General features: G+C 42.7%; 1 protein-coding gene and 1 long non-coding RNA gene across 4 annotated transcripts; one reads left to right on the top strand and one right to left on the bottom strand.

Annotated features, from left to right (window-relative positions):
• Positions 1 to 170: 170 nt before the first annotated feature.
• LOC119617976 lies at positions 171 to 2,986 on the bottom strand. Its single transcript, XR_005234494.1, has 2 exons — positions 2,891 to 2,986; positions 171 to 1,014 (listed from the first exon to the last, which is right to left on the bottom strand). It is a non-coding gene; the product is annotated as an uncharacterized LOC119617976 (long non-coding RNA).
• strn4 (striatin, calmodulin binding protein 4) lies at positions 656 to 20,171 on the top strand. Of its 3 annotated transcripts, none has more exons than XM_017429013.3 (18): positions 656 to 1,034; positions 9,047 to 9,150; positions 9,277 to 9,353; positions 9,471 to 9,549; positions 9,684 to 9,869; positions 11,053 to 11,230; positions 11,378 to 11,534; positions 12,084 to 12,179; positions 12,525 to 12,643; positions 12,733 to 12,908; positions 12,987 to 13,034; positions 13,144 to 13,265; positions 14,330 to 14,497; positions 14,812 to 14,952; positions 15,040 to 15,138; positions 15,234 to 15,320; positions 15,655 to 15,858; positions 16,326 to 20,159. In XM_017429013.3, exons 1-17 carry the CDS (start codon positions 684 to 686, stop codon positions 15,822 to 15,824), a joined length of 2,358 nt encoding a protein of 785 aa, XP_017284502.1. In that variant the 5' UTR covers positions 656 to 683; the 3' UTR covers positions 15,825 to 15,858; positions 16,326 to 20,159. The 3 variants fall into 3 exon arrangements, with proteins under 3 accessions (XP_017284502.1, XP_017284501.1, XP_017284503.1); XM_017429012.3 differs by having other exon boundaries at positions 15,655 to 15,843; XM_017429014.3 differs by lacking the exon at positions 656 to 1,034 and adding an exon at positions 1,098 to 2,391 and having other exon boundaries at positions 15,655 to 15,843; positions 16,326 to 20,171.
• Positions 20,172 to 21,183: the final 1,012 nt, after the last annotated feature.

Genomic DNA, 21,183 nt, shown 5'->3' on the forward strand with positions numbered 1-21,183 from the left:
AGTTTCCTTTCATATTCAACGAAAAAAATATAACAAATATTTATTAAATTCAATTTTGCGTGAAACCGGAAAACCGGAAGCAGCATTATGGCTAATTGTTTATAACTTTACATTTTCCCCCTATCTGCCCTGTTCACAAAATGGCAGGAAATTAACTCCAAAGCGACATGTTCATTGTTTATTACGGAAAACACCGTTCCTTTATTTGCGAATTACATATCCCCAAAAGCCAACGTGAGGAGGAGGAAATAAATCAGGGCGATAAAAAACAAAATAAAAGTCGCGGTCACATGTTAACATATGTTTTGCGCAAATGACACCAAATGGCTGCATCTTAGCATTAACTTGTTTATTTATTCATTTTGATTGTATAAAGAAGATTTTGCGAGATAAGTCACATTCGTTATTCAAAAAATCCCGAGATGTTTCAATTTTGGGTAAAGATCGTGTTTTATTGTGAAAGTGTGAAAGCGGAAGTGTAGTATTTTCCAAGTGAATAGTAATTTTGCTCTGTGTGCCGTGTGAGAAAAGGAAAGAATAGAGGGCAGCTTTTGGTGAAGAACAGTGGGTCTGAAAGGGGGAACGGGGTACTTTTTTATTTTAAATATTATATTTATATTTTTCTGTTAATACATTCTGCCCGTTTCCACCTCCTTATCCTGGCGAGAGGCTGAACGTTTAAAATGGAGGCGGACAGATCCGGCGGAGGACCAAACCCGAACTCCGGAGGCGGTGGCAGCAGCAGCAGCAGCTGCGGCGGCGGTGGTGGTGGTAGCGGAGCGGGGCGCAACCCAAACGGGCCGAAAGCAGCTCCGGGCCAGGCGACCGCAGCCCCCGGTCCGACGGGTCCGATGGCAGCGGCGGCGGCGGCAGTCGGGGCCGCCCCCGGTAGTGGCTCGCTGCCGCTTCGAGACACGCAGGACGGGGACTCCTCGGGTATGACGCTTCCAGGGATCCTGCACTTCATCCAGTTCGAATGGGGACGTTTCCAGGCCGAGAAATACCGCTGGGAGGCTGAGAGGGACGAACTCAGGGTAAATTTATTCAACAACAGCAACAACAACAACAACAAAAAAAAAAAAAAAAAAAAAAAAAAAAAAGAAGAAGCGTGTGCGTGTTTTGTTTTGTTGTCGCAGGAATCACAGGAGCAGTTTTAGCATCCCCAACAATCAGTGTCAAGGAGGACAGCATGCTAATGGGCTAACACTTCCACTTATTGTAGCCACAAGGATACTTTGTTACTGTTTAATAAATCAAAGTGCTTTAAACCACCAAACAGACAAAACAGATTTAATTTAATAGATGGGTAGATACTCCTATTTATCCCGTTTGGAGGTTCAAAAAGTCCACTACACCTTTAACTCATGGATTGATCTAAAATACCCAACATTGATGCATAAAATCTCATTAAACTCCTTTATGGTGTCATTAAATAAACTAATTACAACGATTACCTAATCCAAATGAATTATTTGGGAGTTCATTGTTTTTGTATCCTTGTCACAGCTGAGCAGAGTTTCTGCTTTTTGAGATATTGTGATAAAATCTTGCAGATTAACACCTATATGGGTGCGTGAAAGCAGCCAGGTAAAAAGAGGTGAATACTTCAGGTGTGGCCGCCTTGCCAAACACTCATCCGGTGTACACCTCAAAGACACGTCTGAGCCACAGTCTGTGTTCATCTGTAAGCCGGTCATGTGCAAATTTAGCCCGTGAGCAATGAATAGTCAGATTTTTTTTATTTTTAAAACCCGACAGAAAGGAGATCAAAACATCTGTGGTTGTTCAGTTGTGGTTAGAAATGATCTCAGTGTCATGCAGCCCTGAACTGAAATCACTTAATGGCGGTGTGATAGTGATTTGAGCATCGACGTGGTGTCCTTAACACACAGGAAAAGCTGTGAAATGTGGATGTGTTTGTCAGTAAAACAGCGATCAGCTGTACTCAGAGGACGTTACCAGCAGTGATCTGCAGCAAAGAGTTTAACTGTTCACTGAAAGTTTAAACAAACACAAACCAGCCATTTGAACTTGCACACAGTCGAGTGACTCACTGGTTGCGTGGGAAATCTTTAAATGTATGAAATACGTCGATGTGAAATGATCTCCCGCTTACCAACGCAGCGTCTGCCTTTAGATCAGACAAGTGGGCCGGCGTTGTTAAAGGTCATCGATTTGTTGCTGTGAAATGGCTAGAAAAACCTCTGCGGGTGTGTGTGTGAGTCAGTGGACTAAAAACGCCCCTGAGCGAAGTCTGCTGGTGGTCCTGGGTGTTCAGAGAAAGGGTCCCTTATGGAGTCCTCCTGTGTGTGGATGTAATGTCGCTTTTAAGGCAGGGCGTCTCTGAGTTAGGTTTTACTCGCTCCTCGAATCGCTCCAGGATTAAGAGAGGTCAGAAAAATCATGCATGCAAATGTATTTTTTGCTTTGTGTTTAGAAGAGTTTGTCTTTCCCTCTCAGGGCCATATGTGGCCTTACTTGTGTCACCGCAGTTCCCCTGTAATTACTGCGGACTGAACTATCTTCTGGAGTTTGCATGCTTAAGAAAAAGAAGAAGAGAAAAACAAAACAAAACAAACAAACACGACTGGCTCTCCTCCGTTACTCCGTTCTCAGATTGCCCCCCCCCCCGACTCAAACCCATGCGGTTATAAAAAGGAGCACGATAAAATATAAATGAACAACAACGAGCTGTCTGAGCTCGCTGCTTCTCGTCGGGCACGTAGAGGAGGCGGAAGGCAAATCAGAACCAGGCCACCGCCGAGTCCAACGCGCCATTAGTGCTTGTTCTGGAAGCGCGTAATGCACCGCACACGATCTGGTTTCACGGGCACAATGGGAGCGCCGAATGAAGGAGAAGATCATCGGAGTGTCAGGCTGAAAAACTGACCCGGCTTACATATTTACACCCACAGGCCTCCGGCTTGTCAGCTGGCGTGGCCGCTGGCTCCGTCCTGCACACTTCACCGCATGCTGTACGCTCGTGCACCGTGCACACGTGACGTTTTGTGCACTTTGTTGTCACGCAGGTGTCACAGAACCGTACACTATGTTACTATCAGCAGCAAGTAACTCTGTGTGAACTTCATGAAATGTCATTTTTTAACCAAACATCACTTTTTAAGAAAGAAGACACTACACTTCAATTCAGCCTAGTTAAATAAAATTCAGGTTTTATTATTTAGGTTTAGTTTTTTTTAAAAGGACTTTTGGAGATGATAAAACCCTGGCTATCATGCAGACATTTTCTACAGATTTATATAAAATGTTAGTACTTGGATGTTGAAAATGGATCCTAGATTGACTTAATAGAGTTCAGTCTGGAAAAGTCTGGATTTTTTAAAAATGGAAATTTAGTTGAAAACCTGGCATTTCTTTTAAAGGGTAATGACACTATTGTAGAATAGAGCTAGAAATGGAAAGATAAAGATACTTTATTCATCCCCTGAGGGAAACTAGCTGTTCTGCGATGTTTTGGGACGTCTCTGAGTTGTAGCGTGTCTCTGGGACCAGAACACACGTGTCGTCTCCGTGTAGTTAGTCTGAGGGGCCACCTGTGGTGCCGCGTCTCTGTTGACAGGTCGGTAATTAAAGCTCCCCCTCCTGTCTGGACCAGGTGGGACGTCTTCGGTCGAACGGCAGAACGGAGGACACGTGGTGGGTGGACACGTCCCTCTGTTCTTCAGGGGTGAAGAAGACTTTTATCAGATTACAGGACTCTGAAGAAACAGGCTGTGATTGCCGGTTTCTGGCTGAATTTCCTTCTTTAGACAAACTAGCCTGTTGGAAAGATTATTTATAATCCAGATGAAATCACTTCCTGTTGAGTGTGGGCTTCAGAGCCCCTGGGTACACATCTCTAATTAATAGTTCCACTCTCTTAGCTTTGAACCACTTATGACATTTGTATTCTGTGCACAGCATGTGTCCTGCCCAAACACACACACACACACAACCTTGAATGGTCCCGTTATATATGAGTTTTTATTAGTATTTTTATTTCCTGTCTGCACTTTTCTAATTACGGGTGCATTTTCTTTACTCATTTCAATCATGGAAGATATATATTTTGTACTTCCTACTCTTCTAACTTGACCTGAAGCCACACACACTTACACACTCCTCCACTGTCCCAGAAAATACTCTTTGCTCTGCTCGTTTTGCTCTCGGACTCTCACGGGGCGGGGGGTTGGGGATGAGACAGAGAAAAGTGGCCGGTGGGGAGAAGGAAAGCCGCCCTTGACCCCGTGCTGTAGCTCGCAGAGACGCGCAGACAGAACAGGCCAAACGTGTGTCGGGTCTCCGTGCGACAACAGAAAGGAAAAGGTCAGCAGTGGCGTGCTACATGGAGGAAAACACACACTCAGGAAGGAGAGATCAGATGGCACAACAGGTGTGCTCCCACTAAGGTTCCTTTGTGACCGAGGCTTTGTTCGTTTACCACGACAGTCTGGAGAATTAAAGCACGCTGTCATCAGCGGGATCATAGCAAATGACATCTAAGAGACTGATGGTTTTGTTTGAGCTGGATTGTTCTTTTCATGAAAAAAGTAGGCATGTATTTTGACCCCAAACAGCTGATGAACGAGCTTCCTCATCACTTATGTTGCCCCTGTCCCACACATATATGAGTAAAAACAAAAAGACAAGCGTGACCCCCATCTGAACATTTTAAGCAAATGAAAACTCGAAAACAAGTAAAAAGTTCTATGTCTTGTTTTAATTGCCCCAGTCCGTTTCAACAGTTTTCTCCATTAAAAATAAAGTTTCGTTATTCTCGCATCCTCAAGAGCTTTTATTTGTAGGAACTTGTTTTATCCTCAAGCTAACTAAAAGTCAGTGTGTGTTGCAAGAAACAATCTGCTTATTTGGCATCAAATTTTGATATTGTCGATATTATTCTATGAGGCCATAGGAAAAATACAGTGAAAAAAAAAATAAAAAAAGGGGGGGGGGGGGCAAGCAGATGAATGTCAAAGCCAAAAACTCAAGTGAGCTACAAATAGAATGAGGTTAAGAGGCATTAACCTCAGGACATTCAAATATTTTTCTTTCTTTATGGCTACTTTTATGTATCGTTAAAAGGAAGCACTTTCAGTTTTTCGTGTGTAAACCCTCTTAAGTTGTCTCTGAGGCCGACCAGGCAGCGTGAGAGACTGAAGGTTATCTGTAGCATTAAAAAAAAAAAAAACAAGGAGCAGAGTGTGAGTCTGGCACAAAAGGAGGCCGATGGTTATCAGTGTGTTAGGACAGGTTGTGGCCCGTCTGTGCGGGGGTAAAAATGCGCGCCCTTCTCTTCATGGGTGACGTAGAGACGGGATCTGCGTGTTGCGGAATGTGTCAGCGATCAGAAGTGGTTGGAAGTGAAGATCTTGGTTGATTTCTGTCTCTGTCCAGTTGTCACAGCATCGGTTTTGGTCAGAAGGGCTAAGAAATAAGACAGAAACTGTTTAGTGAACGACATTAATATCCCTTCCTCTTTCTGATTGGTCTCGTTTTGGTATTTGCTCGACTAACTCGCAGCAAAAAAACATTTAAAGAGACATGCTGTGTTTGTATTGTGGGTTCTAGGTCAAGCTTGAATATTACTTTACTGATTGAAAATACACGTTTAAGCATTTTGACATGAAGCTCCGAGACAATAAAGTTTAGATCTTTTCAAGTTTGGTTCTGCAGAAAGGTTATGAGCAATTAATATGTTACCTGCTGTGGATAGCTCTTTAAACAGCCTCAGTTTGGAGAAATATCGAGTTTAATTCTGACCAAATGGACAAGCTAACGGCCGATCAGAACAGTGCCAAGATCAAAGTGGATTTTAGTCCGCTATCAGTCTCCAGAATGTTATATTTTACCTGAAGGCTATTTTAAAACCATCGTCAGCTTTGCACTACATTCTAATTCAGGCAGAAATATGACGATATTCCTGCCTGAAGTGACTCAGCCTGAACCAAAAGTGCTACAGCTAGCTGCTGCTATTTGTGCTCGCAAACAACCATGAAATTCTATATAAATAACCGTGTAATGTGAAATGAAAAGCAGCATAAAGGTTTACAAAATATTGCTTGAATGAACCGTTTTGTACTTCTTTTTAAATCACAGGTGACAGCAGCAATGAAGGATGAGCATTGAATTTGTGGGTAATTACTCGATTTTGCCTGTTTTTCAGTATATTGAAGATATTGTAGTACCAGTATCTCAAAGGACTGCTTAGACTGCGAGAAATAGACTCTTATAATCTGAGTGCCGTTCATTGTTGTCCTCCATGCCAACAATATGTTCGGCCAATCAGACGGGCCCTCGCTGCCCTTGGCGTTCGCACCAGATTTAGCTGATGGCGGCTGAGATGCTAAAGCACACGGAGAGCGTTATGAGTGTCAAAATGACAGAGCGGAACGAGAGGAGTGATGAAAATGTGGATTTGTCACCAGTGCAATAGTCAACAATAATATTGCAGTCGCACATTTTTCTGACGGTGGCCCCAGTTTCCACTGATGCCGTTTTCTAAAACCCCTTGTTTTCCCTCCTGGCTGCTGCCTCTGCAGCCACAGTGCTGCCTAGGTACGGCAGAGATCCTTTTGGGATTTACTTTAACATGAAAGTCTGATTGTGTTACACTGCTTGGGGAAAATGTGGAAACGGTAATATTGCATCTACAGTTACAGAACATGTAATTGAAATGCTTTAACTGCATTCAGCCATTATAAACCACGTAACTGCAGGAAGTTATATTGAACTGCATAATGGTTTACACGTTCATGTTATATACTTAAAGGACTTCAGATCATTTTTATCAAACCCATCTCCTCCTCCATTATTAAACCACTTATGAACCACACAAAGTCAACGCAGAACGCCTGCGATTGCATCTCCAAAAAGTCCCGGATAAGTAAATAAAATCACATTGCATTAATCAGGATTACTCAGCAGCGACAAGGTTTGCTTTGGCAGATTATCCCATGTTCCGCTGGCCCTCCTCGCAGATTACACGGCCGCCGGAGTCTGCGTGCTCTTTCCTCCGCTCAGAAGCAGACCGAACGTCTGCCCCCATGAGATGGCGTTTTTTTTTTTAGACTGTTCCAGTTTCCACGGGGCCGCGTTCTCGTGTGGGAGGAGGCTCGCGGACACGGACCGGGCCGAGCGGAGGAGAAATGGGCTGTAAAATGAGCTTTATTAATGCTCCACGATGACTTGGCACCAACAGAGAATGGAAGTGAATTTTGTAAAGCTGCTGGACGGTCACCTGCTTGCAAATCCTCAGAGTGGAAACTGGGTCAGGGCTTTTTTTAAAACTACTTCTAATTAGATGTTATTTTTTATTACCTGCTGTCAAAAGGCAAAGGTATACGATAATGGTTTTGCCCCGGTCTGTGTGTGTATTTGTGTGTCTGTTTGCAAATTATGTTAACAAACTGTACCGAAACTTGCAGAAAGAAATCATTTGATGCACCTCTACGAGTGGTTGACTTTTGGAGTCAACCCAATTCAAGATGTCCGCTACAGCTAATCTACAATAGCCAAAACATAAATGGCTATAATTCAGTTAATGTTACAGATATTGAGCTAAAATTCGAAGTGGTAGTAGCTGAGGGTCCTTCACAACACACACTCTGACCGTGATGAGTTGCCAGAACGCCAAGAAGGAAGAAAATCTCTTTCCTCGAGTTGAAAGTTTTATCAGCAGTGTGGAAGGAAACGGACAGGAAGTGAAAAGGGAAGGATGTGTCTTACAAGAGAGCGTTTGACTTCGGCTCCTGTGTGTCGTGTTTTTACTCCTCTGCAGCTGCGCACTGAGGCCTCGGTTGGCAAAAAAAAAAGAAAAAGTTCAAAATAAGAGCCTTGTTCCACGAATCTTTCCTCATTCCTCCGGGTTTTAAGAAGTCAGGTTTTGACTGCTTGTCAGATCAGAGGGTTTTATTCCCCTCGTTCACACCCTGTCTTTGTCAATTCAGTTAATATTAATTATTTTAGTTTGCAGCTGTTTACGAGACTGCATAAGACCGGCTTTGTGTTAGAGAGATTAAGAGCAAGCTGGAACTTTTTATTTTTTTCTTTTTTGCTTGTTTTATTGATTTAAAAAAAGTATTATTTTTTGTCACAGTGAGCTTCTGCAATTTGAGGTTGAGTTAGTTCCTTATTATGGGAAAGCAGGGTTGGTGTCCACGGAGAGAGCAGACGTGTCTGGCGTGAGCCCCAGTGTCTGTTTTGAGACATTTGTTACGGTATTACTGTGATTTATCAGAATGACCACAGCTTTCACTTCTGCACCATGTAAAAGGTACAGAGTTTTGATCCTGACAGCCTCCGAGAATCAGGGTCCAGATCTGAGTCTTTAAAGGAGTCTGTGCAGCAATTTTTTAAAGGTCCTAGAAAGGTGAAGGAAACCTTCCAACCTCAGAGCTTCACAGATCAATGCTAATAAGGAACTGGTTTCAAATCCAACTAGAAACAGGTGAAATTAGTCTGTTTGACCTTTGTGTTGTTAAATCAAGGACTATGAGAATTTCTGACAAGGATTTTCAAGAAAAATTAAATACATGTTTTGATTTTTATTTTCTTGAAAAGCCTTTTCTTTGTGTGTGTGTGCTTGTTTGTCTATAGGAGCAAAATATCTAATGAACCAGATGATTATTCATGTACATCTACAGCCGATTGCTTTTTGGATTTAACCCTATTCAAGATGGCCACCACAGTCAATTGACCTTAGCCAACACAACATGGGCTCTAACTCAGACAATTTTACAGATCTTCAGCTAAAATTTGGCGTGGTTGTACCTGAGAGTCGTCTTTAACACTAACACATTTCACAATGTTGCTGTCACGCATAATGACATTTACGAGGTTTGACCAAAATGGCTACAACTCTGTCATTTCTCAACATGAGATGATCTTAGTTTGAAACTCCAGCACACATTTTTTGCCCTTTCTAGTCTTTTCAAAATTCAAATTTTTTAGGTTTGTTGTTTATATCTTTATGTTTTAGTGGATGCGGCACAAGTTCACCTTTTTAGAATATAAACTAAGCATCCTGTATTCGTGTGTGTTTCAGGCTCAGGTGGCATTCCTACAGAGTGAAAGGAAAGGCCAGGAGAACATGAAACAGGACCTGGTGAGGAGGATCAAAATGCTCGAGTATGCCCTCAAACAAGAAAGGTAAAGTCGTCATCTCTCATGGTATTCTTGTTGTTTTTACCTTTTCTTTGCATTTTTTGGGTCTTTTTGTGAATAAAATTTGTACATTTTGACTGTATGTGATTCGTTTTTTTTTTTTGGCTCCAGGGCTAAGCACCAGAAACTGAAGATGGGAAATGACCAGAGTCCTGGAGACAAGAAGCCAGAGATGGAGGCAGAACAACGTAGGGTTTTAACAAGTTATCTGGATACGTTTCATTATTATTGCTGCATGTCTTACTGCTGTAGATGTGCGTTTCTTTTTCTGTTCATGGCTTGACATGACAATTTTTTTCCCGTAGTTCCCAATGGACCAGCCGAGACGGACTCTGAGCCGGCCAATCAGATGTCATGGAAGGAGGGACGTCAGCTACTACGCAAGTAAGCGTCCTCTGTCACCTGCTTGCATTTTAATCCGTTCCAAACAAACGAGCCTTAGAACTGTGTCTCTGGACTTTAAAGTTTACAGGACCCATTTACACCGATGCATTGATGTTTCCTTTCTGTGAATGCAGATACCTCGAGGAGGTGGGTTACTCAGACACCATCCTGGACATGCGCTCTAAACGGGTGCGCTCCCTGCTGGGGCGGAGCAGCCCGGAGGCCAACGGGCCCCCGCCCAGCGAAGGCTGTCCGGAGCCTGAGCAGCGAGCAGGTGGAGAGTCCTTGCTGGTCCGACAGATAGAGGAACAAATTAAAAGGTGCGTCTGTTAAAGCGGACACCGACTCTGACTTTATTTCACACGCACAGTAGGTACAGCACTGATGGCACAAACAACAAACCCATTTTGCTGCTCAAAAAAAAAAGAAACACAACAGACGGTTCTAGTAGTTTGATGGAATTGGCAGCCATAGTTGTCTGTGAAACCGAGTCACTTGTGTTTACTCATCATATCAGTGCTAATAAAAGTAACAAGAAGATTTCTGAAGCGTGTAGATTTCTACGTTCTCATCAGATTCAGGCAAAAGCTGCAAAACTGGACGTTCTTCACATTAAATAGATGCAGATCGAAAAATGTTACAAAGCAGCCTAAAAGCCTGAAATGTAATGTTTGTGTATTGACTTATATTAAACCAGTTAAGCAGGCTTTTGACTTATTATGGACACAACTGATACAGAAGGACAAATAAACAATGTGCAGCTAAAAGCAGCTGTAGTAAAGGCCTGGCACAACACCTTGAGAAAGGAAATAGGTTTTAGACTTTAGGCAAAGAATTAACATCACACTATCACACTGATATGTGCAATATTTTAAAGTCCTTGAATTAAAGCTGAAAGTCTCTACAGCAATCAAGTCTCGATTGCTCCATTTCAAACCCAGTGGCGAAATTAGTAGAGCTGCCTCCATGTTCAAATGCTATTTGACTTATTTATTTTTTTAGCTTTTTATAGACACAGCTTTATTAAGAAAAACTATGGCAGAAGCCTAATTATCTATTGTCGAACATGACCTTATTAGATCATAGTGCGCTTCACAGAAACCCACGGAGAAACAGCAGAGGAGCGTTTTGTTTGGCCTTCATCAGGATGTTATATGAGAAATGCTGCAGTTGTGTAATAATCAGGTAAACTAAAGGTGACTTAAATGTAGTAAGGACAAGGATACGTTTAGTTATTGCACAGAATAAGATAAGGCCAGACGAGGCCTTTGTGCTGTAAACTAATTTCAAAGTGTAGGTGTGTAAGCTGCAGGACATCCTCGGAGATATGACATCTTACATGTGTTTGCTCTAAGACTTCAGAGTTTCCACGCTGTTTGCGTTTTATTGTTTTATTGTGTTATTGTGTTACACAGTCAGTGAACCCATTCTGCCAGCCCAGAGTACACAAGTGTCCTGAAGAACACGTTCTGTGAGTTCAACAAACTTTGTGTGTCTCTTTAGGAACGCGGGCAAAGAGAGCTCCAAGGAACGGGTCGGTGGCTCGGTGCTTGATAAGATCCCTTTCCTTCACGGCTGTGAGGATGACGACGAAGACGACAGCGACGAGGAAGACGACTTCCAAGGCATAGCCACCGACTGCATTGACGGTCCGCGTAAAAGCAAAAAGTCCCGCGTAAAGGTCTGATCAGTGATGAGAAATGAAGAAAAAGGAAATGTTTCCATGTTCCGTAAACAATCAGCCCTGTGGATGATTTGCCATGTACTGAGTCTGTCCCCTGTTCCCTGTCCCCTGTCCTCTGTCCTGTGCTGTCCTCCTCCCGTCCAGATAAGCTCGGAGCCCATGACCACGGACCTGGATCCCGAGGACGAGGAGGACGAAGACGACTCGGAGGATGCCCTAAATGAGTTTGACTTTCTCGGCTCAGGGGAGGATGGGGAGGGGGCGGGAGAAGCCCGGATCTCGGGGGACGGACGGGAATTAGGTACGCCGCTGCCATAGCGACACCACCAGCCCTGCCAGAAACACTGCCAGCAAACGGTGTCTGTTTTTTGTGCCTGCCCACGCTCACCTTCAAACCTTTGACCTGTTCTTGTGTTTTTGTTTCATGTCAATAAAACCAACGTCTTTTTCCCAACCACCTGTCTCTCTGTCCTGTTTCATGAGCTGTCACTCTGTGAGTCTTTAGAGCTCTGTGGCTGTCATCCTCTTCTCTGTATGTTCCTGCTGTGGCTCATTTCAAAGGTTGTCACGCATGCTGCCTTCTCCCACATCCTCACAGCTCATTGTCTGAATCACAACTACTCTCCGGCTCCTAGACGTTACGCTCCTTCGCATTTAAGATCAATTTAAATCATTTTAGAACACCTAATGATCAAATTGAAGGAGTGCATTGTAGCTTCTCTCCTTTTCTTTTCTGCCTCCGTTTGTTTCATCTGTCCGTGTGTGGACCTCTCCATCCTTCCTCCTCCTCCTCCTTCTCCTCCTCTCGTCATGACTGGATGTTTTGTCTCTCTCCTCTTGCCGGCTTCAGAGAATCGCAGGAACAAGTTACAAGGCATAATGTCGGACTTCCCTTCTAAACCCTCTCCGCCCCCGTCTATATCAGGACCGGCTCGCTCCGGGGAAGGTAAGACCTGCACATTTAATATGCCTCTTTAAAACAACAACCCCTCCAAAGAAATCCCACCTTTTTTTTCTTTCCTAAGTATTAGTTTGCCATTCTACTCCCACACACATGATTGAAGCTTGGGCCCTGCAACTCAAATTTAGATGCTGCCTTAGTTTGCTCCGTTTCAGAGCTTGTGTGGGGGGAGACCTGCAGGGCTACACCTACACCTGTAAATATTATCTCTGGTAGTGTGGGAGAAGGGCTCCAGGATAAAAGGACACAGATTTCTAAACAGAGCATGTTTATTGAGCCATAATTTATGTCAGCGGATAACTCGTGTTCTTTTCCACCTCCAACCTGCAGGTGGAGCTCTTGGGTTCTCCTCTGATGTTTTCATAATGGACGCTGTTGGAGGAGGGGACATGAATCTTGGGGAGCTGGCTGATCTCACCGTCGCCAATGACAACGATCTCTCCATAGATGTAATTACAGATCCCATCTGGTCAACACTCACCGCAGACGTTCAGGACTGTAAATGTTGGCTGATGTGCTGCATGTCTCCTCCTGTCAGATGCAGGATAACAGAGAGGATTTCAAGAAGACGTGGAACCCTCGTTTCACACTACGCAGCCACTTCGACGCCATCCGGGCCTTGACCTTTCACCCCAGCCAAGCAGTGCTGCTCACGGCGTCCGAGGACGGTACGCTAAAGCTGTGGAACCTCAACAAGGCCATGCACTCTAAAAAGTAAGGCTAAATATGAGCTGAAATAAAGCAGAGAAACGAAAGCATGACGCTCACGTTTAGGATGGTGTCCCTCCACAGGAACGCAGCTTTGGATGTCGAGCCCATCTACACATTCAGGGCTCACAGGTGAGTTCAGTTTCAGATGTTTACAGATGTCAGTTTATTCTTTGTGTTCCAGTTATTGCATCTGACATTCAGCAGTCTAATTTACTGAAGTCTTTCTCTCTTTGTGTAGCGGAGCTGTCCTTTCGTTGACCATGAGCGAGGACGGAGAATCCTGCTACAGCGGCGGTCTGGACGGAACTGTTCGGTGTTGGAAGATGCCCGACCTCAACGTGGATCCCTACGATAACTACGGTAACGCTTTAAAACTGGACCATTCCAGGATTCCTGCGCAGTGTTAAAATGTTTTTGGATAATGTGTGATGAAAAAGGAAGCCAGATTATGAAAAACATTTGTTTCGGCACTATTTTCCATATTTTGTTTGTAATATGTAAATTGCACACTTTGCAATTGGGTCCCCATCTGCTGAGGTGTCTCTGGACAAGTTTTTCCTGAGGGCTGCAGCTTCCATGGCAGCTGTTTGCAAATTAGAACCACATTTTGAAGCACTTTGTGAATCCTGCTAAGGTTTTTAAATGCACTGCATAACTGCAGGCTGCTGATCATCCATTAGCTGCCCGTAAGTCACATTTCTGAAGCACATTCATCATAATGGAGAAAGAAAACTGGAATACAGGGATTAAATATATTAGAATTGGGCAAACAAATCCACTGAGAAGTGGTCATTTCCTCATAAATTACAGGCTGCCTTCTTTTTGCAACAAGAAGTGTCGCCCCCTGCTGTCCATTTAAGAGATTGCAGCTTAAAGAGACTTGAAATGTTCTTTTTTTTCTGATCTGCAGATTACATCCATCTTCAATTTACAGCCACACCACTGTGAAAGATAGGAAAAGTGTTGATGCTCTACAGTTTCATAGTCTATTTGTCAAAGTTGGCAACATTAATTACTAAAAAAAAAAACACTGTTTGGCCTCTGGAGAAAAATACATAAATCATTACTTGTCGTTAACCAAAAACCTTCAGAGGTTCTACTTTTTCCCTGAACTGTTGACCTGGAGGACCTCGTTATCTGCTCTGAACTAACATGTTCAAATACCTTCAGTGGAGGAGGTGTTTTATTATGAACTATCAAAAACAAACTGGACTTTTGAGTACATTAGATCAGCGGTCCCCAACCTTTTCAGCTCTATGGACCGGTTCATTATCAGACAGTATTTTATTTTATAAATGATTCAAACAATTACCTCTGAGGAATCTTGTAATTTCCATATAGAAAAGGTTTGAATTTGTATGTTAGAATTCTGATCTCTAAGCCATGTTCTCTTCATGTTGTCTGTAAATGATTTCTCCTGGCAGATCCTGGCATTCAGAGCAGCGTGTTAGACGGCCATGAGGACAGTGTTTGGGGTCTGACCTACTCAGCGGTCCACCATCGCCTCGCCTCGTGCTCAGCCGACGGCACTATTCGCATCTGGGACCCTCAGAACTCGTCCCCCTGCGTGTCCGTTTTCAACAAGGAGAGAGGTAGAGATCTGTCTTGTGAGGTGGCCTCTCGACGCATAGATACCAGTGACAGAAACTTGAAACTCTTATTGCAATAAAAAGAAAACGGAGCGTAGAGATTTTAATGCAAAAGAAAAGCAGAAAACACAAGAAGAAAATACCAGATTTTAAAAAATGATATAAAAATACGTAAAATATGTTTTTAAAACAGCAGGAAAAGTTCACCTTTGGTAAAAACTGCAAAACATTTTGTAAAACTGAATCTCTGCAGATCAAAATGCATCTCAGAATTACTGTGGAGAGTTTGGATTTATCTGTCATCTGTCTTTCCCCAGAACACGGGACGCCCACCTCGGTGGCCTTCGTGACCACGGACCCGAATCAGGTGGTGGTGTCGTTCGACGCCGGCGAGACGCTGCTCTACGACCTCAACACGGAGCAGAGCGTCACCGCGCTGGAGACGCAGACGAAAGACGGTACGTCCTCGGTCACAGCCGAGCTTCGTCACCCGCTCCAGAACGGATTCGGATGGTTAGCTGAGTGAATGTTGCGTCTCCTTGCAGGCAGCGAGCTGATCAACCGTGTCGTCAGCCACCCGACCGAGCCGGTCTCCATTACAGCACACGAGAACCGCACCATCCGCTTCCTCGACAACAAGACGGGTACCTGCTCAAGTTCTCCGCTTCTTTCCTCTGCAGACTCTTTATATTCATGGCCGTAAATGAATCTAATCGTCCTTGGTTGTGTGTTTGTGCAGGTAAAGTCGTCCACTCGATGGTGGCTCACTTAGATGCTGTCACCTGTCTGACTACAGACCCTAAAGGCACTTACCTCATCTCTGGCAGTGAGTGTTACTCTTACTTTATATCCTGTGTGCTAGTTCTGACCACATCCTGCACTTCTTTTCACCAAAAAAACATGTTTAATTTACAAAAACAGTTTGCTTTAGCATTACCTTAATCATGATACAAGCTTGCATTCATTAGGAGCTGATTAATTGGTATTACCAAGAAAAGCACCCCACCAAAATACATTTTTCAAGATAAAAGTCATGGTTGTTTTGATTTAAACAAACAATCAGAAGCCCTCCGATCCTACAGTGTAACACTCTGAAGCCTCGCATTAACTATGACTAACATTACTGGGAGAGGTTTCTTAACTTTCTTAACCCCCCGCAGGCCACGACTGCTCCGTGCGCTTATGGATGCTGGACAACAGGACGTGCGTGCAGGAAATCACCGCCCACAGGAAGAAGCACGACGAGGCCATTCACGACGTGGCCTTCCACTCCTCCCAGCCCTTCATCGCCAGCGCCGGCGCAGACGCACTTGCCAAGATTTTTGTGTGACAGCACGGTTGCCATCTTGGTGAGATGTCACGGGGTGAATAAACATTAAATGTGTGCGGAAACGGAGACTAAACGAAATTGGGATTCACAGATTTTTAACAAGTGAGATGCAGAAAAACATGAGCTTTGATACGAATATAGTATAGAATTGCAGAAATTATTGACCTCTTGTCAATTCTTGCACATGATGTTCAGTAATTTTATGATAATATTTAAAACAATTTATTTACATATGAAAATGCATTCTTTTTACTGCTCGCTGTAAAATATCTGTAAATCTGTAAAATATATTAATATTTGATGAGGAGTTTTGACCAGCTGATACAAACAATAATTTACTGCATTCATCTTAACAAAGGCTAATGTTAGCAAATTCTTAAAAAAAACATATTTTTGTGTTAAAAATGAGCATGCTCACAAGGTTGGGAGGCTGCAGGGACGCACATTCTATTCGTGAACATCTGCTTGTCCAACTTTATTTTTTATTTCTCCTCCTTTCAGTGTCCTGCATCTTCAACTGGGCCAAAAGAGACTGAAGACTACAGTGGAAACATTTCGTTTGCTCTCCCTCGCACCCACACACACACACCGACACACACACGCTCGTCCTGCTCCCCACTGGATGGGTCATCACCACGGGACGTCACCCCCTCCCTACACACACACACACACCTCTTCAATTCCTCACTGTTCTCTGATGCCTCAGTGACTTCTTGTAATACTAAGCATATCTTGTAATGCATTTTTTTAATACCTTTCAAATTATGGCTGCTCTTTTTTCCAAGTAATCATTTGGAGTAACATTTTTTCTACACTACACTGTTCAGCTTTCTTTCTTTTCTTTTCTCTCTCCCCCCCCCCCACCACATCCTCCCAACAGTTTTTTACTAAGCACCTTGTGTATATGTTTGTGCGCTTCGGCTGCTGACACACTACCCATGTTTCACACTGCACACAATGCACAAACGCACTGCCACGTTACGTTTCAGCTCGTCTGCGGTTGAGACGGAGCTTGTGGAGACATTTATAGGTGTGATCGAAAGCGGTGACGACAGAAAAACACCCCATCCCGTCTCTGCGTTGAGAACCCGTGTCCTACATTCCAAAGACTCCAGGTAGACCACGTGCGTCATGTCGCATATTCAATTGGAGAACGTTTAACTCGGGGTTGTGAGGCAGGGGCGGCGGCGGCTAACCAGTGTTGAACAAATAGCTTTAATTTCCCATTTCTCAACGAGCGTTCCTGTAGCATCCCCTTAATTCCGCTCCTTCCTTTGAGCCTGTGTGTTTAGAGATTTAATGTCACCTTTCTGTAGAAGAGAAACACATTTCCTGACACGATCCATCGGAGACTTGACTCTGCGGACTCGTCACACCACGTAAAGCAGCTGAAAACGAAGATTTCGAGCGCGTAGCTGAGGTCACGAAGATCTGCGCGCCGGGCCTGTGTGCGCCAAACAAAAAGGCTCCGATTCTGTCATTTGGTGCTTTTTTACTGTACAGACAAATATGTGTGTGTGTGTGTGTTTGTAAATGCACTAGTTAAACCATGGTGCTATGAAAGACCTCGTCAGTCTTGAGTCAGAATCAGGGAACTGTTTTGTCTCTCAACTATATCGGCGACAGATGTTTGAATCTCCTTTTTTTTGAATAGCTTTTTAGTTGTTGAGTCATTTCATTAACTGTGGTCCCATTTCAGAATTACCAGTCACTGTTCATGCTTTGATTAGAGGAATGTGAATAATGTAGACGCTGATTGTTTGAGGCATGATTATTGTGCAGAGTTGGTAAATTACGTTATGGTGATGAAGGATTTTTGAGCTTGGTGAAGCTGGCGGTCGGCTCTCGTTTGTTGTCGTTTGTCCGGGCTTTAAGGAGAGCTCGACATTACCTTCGCTTCGTTGTTGAGTCGGGGTTCTCTCGACTCGAACCATTTTGTCTCAGTCACAGGAAGCACATTAGCCAGGGAGCTAATGGCACAAAGCTCTCTTCTTCCTGAAGAGAGCTTTTTTTTTATTTTTTATTTTTAAAGAGAACAACAAAACCATCAATGTTGCCCCAAAAGCAAAATATTCATGTAAAATGTAATGGTGTTTTGTAGGGTCGGACCAGTAAGAGATACTGACAGCTTGATAACCTTTAGCAAAGATGCCACAGTTTCATAACATCACGGTATTAAAACAGAAAGTTTAAAATGCACCGCAAGATTCAATTGTTTTTATTCAAAAACAAACAAAAAAAAATGCAACTACTATTACTTCTGCTTAAATACTAGCACATATTGCAATAATACTGACTATATTATAGCAATAATAATATAAATAATATTTATTTATAGTTATTTTAATTTCGATGCACAGATTTACATAAGGCAAGTAGGAACACGATTTTAATTTCTGTTCAAAATTAGCGCTGGCTATTTTATGTAGTCGTGACACAGATTTTAGATCTCTCTGTCATCTGTTGGTTTTTTTAATAATCTAGGTTGAAATCCTGATTTTAATCACGAGTGTTGAGATGAAATTTAAAATCAGCGTCAGCTCAAACAGCAAACGTTCAGCAGGTTTTAAGATACTTTTAGTTCTGAAACAAACTTCGTTGCTGTGCTGAATATTAACTCTTTTTCTGTCATTCTGCTTTTTGTAGCACATGTTAGCTAGTTAATTAGCCTGCCTATTAGCCACTGTAGCAAGCTTGCAGCAGGTGGGTTTATTTTACCAGTAGATAATGTCACTCCTGTAGCTTGTTGTAAACGCTGGTTTTCAGGACAGCATCGCTTTAAAAAAGACCGGTGCGTCTCGCTGCTCTGGGTTGCAAAGTCGTGCTTCTTCTCACTGCCATAATCTCACACAGTTGACCTGGCCTATTTTTTCTTTTTTTTTTAACGAGGGGGGAAAGTTCAGAGTTCTCTTCCCCTTTGCGTCGTCATACACAGCTGACTGACAGCTCACAGCAACAGGTCAGGGAGGTGGGGCTTACACTTCTCTCCATGTGGCCAGAGGAAACCCCCACACCGGCTCTGGCGTCTTATCATTTAAAGGAATTTAAAGCGCAGTAATCTTACGACAGGAAATCGTTTGGTGCGGGTGGAAACCGGCCCATGCCGAGTGTCTTATGATATCAGTGACACAGTTTGTCACCTGCTCTGCCTCTCTGATTTATTTCGAACAAGAGATCTCTCGGGAATAATCGGTTCCTCTGATCACACCTGTCTCTCTTTGTGTCCCGCTGTCCCACTAATCAGTCTCAAACGGACGTGTGTGTGTGTGTGTGTGTGTGAGAGAGAGAATCTGCAGAGGAGAACGTTGTGTTCACCAGCCGTGTTTGAACAAGCTTCAGTAGGATGCTCTTAATTGTTGTGTTTTTGGTGGGAAGGAGATACAGATACCTGTTGTCGACGGCACCCGGATTACCCGGCTCTTCGCCAGCTACTCTTAAAACCCCCCCAGATGTATTACTCTCGGAAAGGCACGCCGACCGAATTCCCAAAGAGGACACATTTTTATATTCAGCAAACGTCGACCCTTAAGCAGCTGGCTTGAGTTCAAGAAATCAACTACAGATCCAAGTTTAAAAGTAGCCTAAAGGTAGTCAGTCCTTTTAATGATTTCGCAACACTAGCGTTATTAATTAATCTATATATTTGTTGTCCAAACAGGGTGTTTGTATGAATATGTGAGATTTAAAAGAAAAAAAAAAAGAACATGTCACTCTGCTGTTGCTTTGACATAAATCTTAGAAAAAAAAAAAAAAAAAATCGCCACTACGTTATTGTACAGCAGCAGGTCACGAAGTCCTGTTGTCTTATTTAACTACTATTTGGCTCCATTTTGCACTACATCTAGTTTAGGAGTGAACAGACAGGGTGCTGAAAGAAACCTGAAGTTAACGCCGCAATGGCGGACCCTGCTGCGGCTCGCGCGTTTAGCCGGCAGTGGGAGTTTTTCTTACGAGCTGACGCTTTCGTTTCACTCTGTGGGGGACGACAGAGACAAATCAGTATGACACATCAAGAAAAGATATCGGAACAGAGGTTGTAAATGATGAGTAGAGTTGCCATTACGTGCTGTAAAATGTCTATCATTTTCTTGTTTTCTTTCTTGCATTGCTTTTCTTTACTTACCAATATGATTATTAAGATTTAAGAATATTGTAGTATCATAAGTGAATCATTCTTCCTTCCTAGGCATAGAACAAACTTGTGAATGATAATGACAATGTAAAACTTATAAAAAAAATTAATAAATAAATAAAAAAAGGCAAAACGGTTAAAAAAAAAACAAGAAAAATGATGAAAACAAACGAAAAATGAAAACTATCCTGTTGCCAGTCAGAGGCCAAGGTAAAGGACTCTCATTTCTTTGTGTTTTTATTTTTTTATTAGCAATTTATCACTGTGTGATATTTTGTACATCATATAAAGCTGTATTCAAACAATTTCCTCTAACTACAAGGGATAAGAGACCTGCTTTTTATTAATTTTGTCTTATATATTTTTGAACTGCATTCTGGCTTGTATCAAACGACTTTTTGTTTACGGGTCCCCTGTTGTATGTCAATAAGGAAGAAGAGATCAAAAAAAATAAAAATTTTGTACAGTGACATAAAGCGGCGTGTGTTTCTTGATGCGCTGCATCATATTTGAAAACCCAGCAGCGTAATAAAGATTGAAATAGACACATTTCTGTAGGTTAGACTAAACTGCATGAAGTAATGTTGGTTTTAAAGGACCGAGTTCAGGAAAACACAGAGTCAGGTTTTGAATTGAAATTAGCAACTAAGAAAATAATGTGAATCACGTGTTCTTTTAATACATCATAAAATCTTTTTTTTTTTAAATGCTGTGCAAATATACAGTACTATACTGAAGTTTTAAACCACCACCAACCACCAAACACTCTTGTAATCCTTGTAAAGTGATCTTTGTCAATAGTTCTTCAGACCTAATGAAGTTCTTTTAAAGTTTTCTGTCCAGTTTCTGTTCCTGACCAAGACAACGTATTGAGACGTGTGGGTTTAAAGCCATAATATATGTCAGAATATGTGATTTTTGATTTTAATTTTTAAGATTATACATCAATAAATGATTGTTTGGGGGTTAATGGAGCTCAAACTCATCAGGGTTTATGTTAGAAAACAGCAAATATTCCTCATCTTTGTTTATAACTAAATTTGTCGATCAGTTACAGAAATTCTTCTGTTAGAGTTCAGCATATCTCAGCTCGGCTCATTTGAATCTGATCCTAGCTCCAACTTCAGCTTCAGCTCTCTCCGTCGCTCCATTTCCTCCCCAGAATGACTCCACTTCTGTCGCCGTTTCTTTTCAGAAGAAGAAGAAGAAGAGCTTCACCTTTCCTCT

This window comes from Kryptolebias marmoratus, linkage group LG2 (assembly GCF_001649575.2).
Source record: "Kryptolebias marmoratus isolate JLee-2015 linkage group LG2, ASM164957v2, whole genome shotgun sequence".
Classification (NCBI taxonomy): domain Eukaryota; kingdom Metazoa; phylum Chordata; class Actinopteri; order Cyprinodontiformes; family Rivulidae; genus Kryptolebias; species Kryptolebias marmoratus.